The sequence below is a fragment of the Netta rufina genome (assembly GCF_964035555.1).
Source record: "Netta rufina genome assembly, chromosome: 1".
NCBI classification, from domain to species: Eukaryota; Metazoa; Chordata; class Aves; order Anseriformes; family Anatidae; genus Netta; species Netta rufina.
The window spans coordinates 162,930,343-162,935,841 of record NC_140123.1 but is presented as its reverse complement, the minus strand read 5'-3'; the positions used below and the strand labels follow the sequence as shown (position 1 = coordinate 162,935,841).

At 46.5% G+C, this 5,499-nt stretch overlaps 1 protein-coding gene across 1 annotated transcript; it reads right to left on the bottom strand.

The window, feature by feature from the left end:
• Positions 1-368: 368 nt before the first annotated feature.
• On the bottom strand, positions 369-3,147 carry LOC311213422 (retinoic acid-induced protein 3-like; the record flags this gene model as incomplete). The annotated part of the gene is made up of 3 exons (XM_084293402.1): positions 2,211-3,147; positions 1,143-1,195; positions 369-461 (listed from the first exon to the last, which is right to left on the bottom strand). Exons 1-3 carry the CDS (start codon positions 3,133-3,135, stop codon positions 369-371), a joined length of 1,071 nt encoding a protein of 356 aa, XP_084149528.1. The 5' UTR covers positions 3,136-3,147.
• Between the last annotated feature and the right edge of the window lie 2,352 nt (positions 3,148-5,499).

Below are 5,499 nucleotides of genomic sequence, written 5' to 3'. Positions count from 1 at the left end.
CAGGTCCCATGCCCAGCTGATGATCTTGCTCCTCCAGCCCTGCAGCATTCCTGCTGAAAATAGGCCAGGCCAGGCTCTTCCTAGTACATTTCTCTATCTGAAGAGATGAGCTCCATCCCACAGAGAATCTGGGTGAGCAAGGACAGGATTGCTAGAGCAATATCTGAAAGTCTTCGAGGAATGAGAGGGGGCTACAAAGGTGCCTGTGGGAGAACTGAGGGAAAAGAGGGCCCCTCTCCTTATCATCAGCATTGCCAGTGGGGGTCTGAGACTGTCTCTTCTGCAGGATCAGTGTGCTTGTCACTGTGTGGCCTATTCCCCGAGCCTTTGCTGATGGGTGCTCAGTCTCTTTGCTGCCTGCAGAGCTGTTACATGGGGCCTTTCCCACCAGTGTAGTCATGGTATGGGCTTGTCTGTGCCTTGGGCCGAGGGATGGAGAAATCATTCCGGGTGTCAATGGTCTGAAAAGGAAGTGAGAAGGTTTTTACTTTCAAAAAATGGGAAAAAAAGTTACGAAATAGAGTTAAAAATACAGGGGGAGGAGGAAACAGAACTGAAGGTTTCCAAAGACTGTGACTGATGACACTGCAGAAGAAGATCCTGGCAGCACAAACCAGCTGCTGAGACATGCCTCCAGAGGACATGTGAGGACAGAAGGCGAGCTACTAGTCCTGGCCAGGCCATGGGCTGAAGGAGGACTGGTGAACACACACTGCAGCATGCAGGCTGACACTCTGGGCCTGCACTACCAACTCGTGGTGTTGGCTGGTGAGAATATATTCAGGTCATGGGATGGGAAAAGGAGCAGTCTGCTGAGGAATGGGCACAGACTATTGCAGGAGCTGTGTTCAAAGAGAGAACTTCTTATGTGATATCACATCAAGAATCATAGAAAACCACAACCTGAGATTTTGCCTTGGGTCCCTCTTGCCTCCCATAGTCACAGGCAAACCCTCCTCCCAGACACAGGCACCTCTACAAGCACACATCCTGGCATCACCTAGCTCCATGGGAAGCATCCACCTGCCTCTGCAGAGACTACTATGTGCCCATCTGGCTTTGACCCTTCTCCTCCCCTTCCAGTCAGTCCCTGGACTGTGGCCTACATCTGGTGAAATGGGTGAAAAGGGGTGTGAACTTACCTTCAGCTGAAAATGAGAAGAGTACGGGGAGTAGCTGGGGTCTTCCCTGTCTCCTGAGTCACAAGACAAAAAGGGGGAAAAGTTAGTGAGTTAGTGTCACTTGGTAGCTCAGAAATACCACACCAAGGGAGACTTAAGAGCCTGCAACTATGTTAACAGCTGATTTTAGTTTGACGAAACTCAATGCAACATTCATGCAGGAATGCATTAAGATCCATGGGTCAGTTTCTTGTTAAACATTTCTTTATAAAAGCAGGACTGAATGGTATTGCAAATAATAGTACATTTCTAAGGTGGCCTTGGAGTTTAGACCACCTCCTGTTGTCTCACGATTACTCTCCTCCTCTCTGCCCAAAACCCTCCAAAGGACATTCACAAAACCCCCTCTGTAGTACTCCCTGAGAGAGCACATCCTTTCTCTGCTATTCTTTGACAAACCAGGAGGTCTGACTGCAAGGGACAAACGTGATCTCAACAGCAGATCACTGGGATCTGCTGACAATCATACTATTCACAAGGAGTGCAGTCACACCTCCCCTCCATAGCTTTGGAAGGTCTCAACTGATAAAATGTTTTGCTTTGTCCCAGTAGGAATGAGACTTAGACAGCAAAGTAAGACCTCCTCGCCTCCTTTTTGGATTTTATTTTTAAATGGATAATGGGAACAAGATCTGAACTGGAAGAAAAAATATCCTAGGTATAACTTGGAGAGGTCCCAGGTGCAGAAGCATTGCTAAGAGACAAACAAAAAACTGTCCTGATTTTTTACATGGACATTCCAGACATAATAGAGTCATAGGGAATTACCTCTCAATCTGACACACCAGGACATTCAGTCACTCCTCCTACACATCTGTGATTTCTGCTTTGATCCTTACTCTTTTCCCTGGTCTGTCTGGAGATCCATTTCCATTTGCATTTCTTCATCAGTCTGAAACTTTCCTACCTCTAAATTATTCATCACCTTCAAGTCTTGTCTTGTAGCCCTCCTACATTTTTTAACTGCACATGCAGTGGTGCATGCATGCTTAGGGCTGGGGGAGAGTGCAGTCAATCAATTCATCATACCTCGCACAATTTCATCTTGGGTGTAGGCACGGTTGTCCACTCCAGTAGTCTGCTTTATCAGTGTGGGCTGGCAGAAGTCATTTTCTGGAGGGTAGTCCTCCAGCTTCACAGGGGCAGTGAGGAAGCAGATTTCAGGGATGATATACATTATCAAGAAGATCCATCCATTGGACACCAGAGCAATGGCCACAACAGGATCATCCCATTCAGGTCTTCTTAAACGTTGGTTGCCTTTTGTGAGCATAGTGATCCACACAACCCAAATGGCAATGGAGAACAGGACAGTGACAAAGATGTGTGCCCCGTGTCTCTTCCAGCCCTTGTATGGCCCACAGAATGTGAACATGGACATCAGGAAGGCCAAAGCCATCAGGAAGAGCACGTAGATTAGAAGCATGACAAAGTCCTTGTTGGCCTTCTCTGAAGACATACTCAGAAAATCATCTCTGTAATTTACTAGCATGGTGACTAGGTACTCAATGTTGATCACAATTTGCACGAGGGCAAAGGAAACAATGAGTAGCAGCAACACCAGCCAGGAGAAGGACTTTTTTCCTCTCACTAGTTTGATGAGGTTGAAGGCATGGGTGAGAAGGCAGGAGAAGCAGAGTGCAAAGAGGACTCCAAATAGGAAGAAGCGAGGGGGACGAGTATTGTCATTGCTTGTAATGATGAAGGCAAAAGTGAGACCAAAAATGCCGAGTGTTCCTAAGAGAAAGAAGAAGTAAATGGAGATCATGTGCCTCTTGTTGTTGTCTTGGACTTTACAGATGAGGAAGAAGAGGGAGCAAATGAGGAAAATGGTGACGAGGACGCCTGCTGTAGCCAGTGACTCCAGGACAATCCCCCAGGCCTTATCCATGTCACAGAGCAGGTAGTAGTCAGAATGGATGCTGCCGCAGCCTCGGGGAGCTGGCGTTGTCATCTTGGTGCCTTCTTGAACAACCCCACTGGGAAATGTTTCCTCGGAGCTGTAGAAAGAGAAAAGTCAGAGGCTATTGCATCAACCACCTGGGTGCTGCAGCACCGGGGAAGGAGAGGACAGATGTTCAACCCCACCTCACCAGGAAAGGACACCACAGTTTTAAGAATGTAGGGCTGTGGCAGCAGAGTTGTCCCCTTGTTTGGCACTGGCTCTCTATCATGGGCAAGCCAAGTCCCTTAGCAGGAGCCAATTCACCTTACAAGTCCTCTGCACTTTGCACAAGGTTGTGCAATACTGCAGGAGTGTGGGCAGCAGGAAGAAGATGAGGCCCTTTTCAAGGTGTTAGCCCAGTGCCCTGTGGCACTGAGACTGAGCTGCCTTGTCACTTTTGTCCCAGGTGATACAAGAGCAGGTGTTAATCATGATACAGTTTACACTCTTTTGACAAGTTCAAACAACATCAGTACCCAGTACTAGTGAGATCCAAAGATGAGCAATACAGAACAGGAAACTCTCCTTGGTTGGTTTCCCTCTGTTACTTTCTCTGAAACACTTGTGGCTTTTGTTTATGGGTATGAGTGAAAGAAAGCTTTAACTGCCTTTTATCCTGCAGATAACTAACTTGGATGCCTCCAGCACAATCCTTCTCAGTGCAATTTAAATGGCAAATAAAGGAAAATATTGGGGTTGTTCTGCCTGGAGAAGAGAAGGCTCCAGGGAGATTTTACAGCAGTCTTCCACTACCTAAAAGGGGCCTACAGGAAATCTGGGGAAGGGCTCTTCTATCAGGGAGTGCAGTGATATGACAAAGGGTAATGGCTCTAAACTAAAAGAGAGTACATTTAGATTAGATATTCAGAAGTTCTTTAGTACATGGGTGATGAGGCACTGGCACATGTTTCCCAGAGCTGTGGATGTCCCATCCCTGGCATTGTTCAAAGCCAGACTGGGTAGGGCTTTGGGCAACCCAGTATGTTGGGAGGTGTCTCTGCCCATGGCAAGGAGGGCGGAATTAGATGGTCTTTAAGGTCCCTTCCAACGCAAACCATTTCGTGACTCTATGACTCTGTGATTCTATGAAACCAACCATGAACCCCAAGCTCACAGTCTTCCGTCTTCAGGGTAGTGCAGCAATAAGAACTATCCCAAATATCTCATCCCCCTCCCCAGATTATCGCCTTGTGTAGCTAGAAGCCTGACATGTCAGAGCTAATATTGTCATTGCATGAGAAGTAACCAACAAGTTACTGCTCGAGGAGTCCATGAGTCAAGGGTACGCACGGTCTTCCAACACACCTAGCGTGCTCCTGCTGTCTCATCACGAAGAGTTAGTTCAGTGCTGGCTGAGTAAGCCTGGCTTAAGCCTGTCTCGCCTGGGGATCAAAGGGCTGTTTAGGTGAGCTCTGCCTGTCACCGCAGGGAATTAAGTTGCCTACTTCTTTGGGAGCCTGAAGCATGTGGAGAAACCACTGCAAGAGGATGTTGGACACTTTATTGCCCATTATGCAGGCACTGAGTGAACTTAGATCTCAGTGGCAGGTAGTGCTTTGCAGGTGCAAATTGTTCAGTTAGATCTAGTCTCTAAAATCTCTCAAAACAGGAGTTTAGACACAACAGCAGCACGAAACATGGGAAAATCTGGCCTTAATGGTGACCTACACTGGAAAGCCAAGGTCTTTCTTTTCTGATATATCAACAACAAAAAAGTTGATCTTGCAAAATTTAGTGTTTAGTTCTTGCTGTGCCATTTACCTTGATTTCCCCCCTCCAAAACAACATACTGCAATTACAAGGTTAGTGTTAAGACACATTCTGGGGAGAGGAGGTTGAGTCTTCAATAAATGGCAGCTGACCTAACCAAGGGATAAATGTAGGGGGAAAATGTCACTGAATCACTCCCAGCCCCACATACACCTCAATGTTGCCTGATTAGAAATGGTGAAATATATTTCCAGCTTTTAAGCTCACTCTGTTAAAGGAGATGTGCAGCTCTTCAAAAAGCTGGCTACAATAAAATGCAAAGTATGTGGGAGCTCTGGAATCTTGTGGAGAGAATGACGTTGGTGAATAATGCATGCAAAAGTTTTTGCAAATCATTATTCACAACATTATGGGGATTTACAGTAACTTCTACAAATAGCTGAGTTATCTTGACATTTGTGAAAAATGAATAATGAACCTTTTTGAAAAACTAGAGAGCAAATGCTACAATTTTATCCACATAAAGTTATTGTTGATCAGATCGGTTTGTCTATTCCCAGCTCTGGCAGGTCCAGACCGATGCTGGCTGTCAGGGCAGGTGGAGAGCCCAGAGAGCCAACAAGACCCTGGGGCAGCACAGAGTGCACACCTAACTGTGGGACC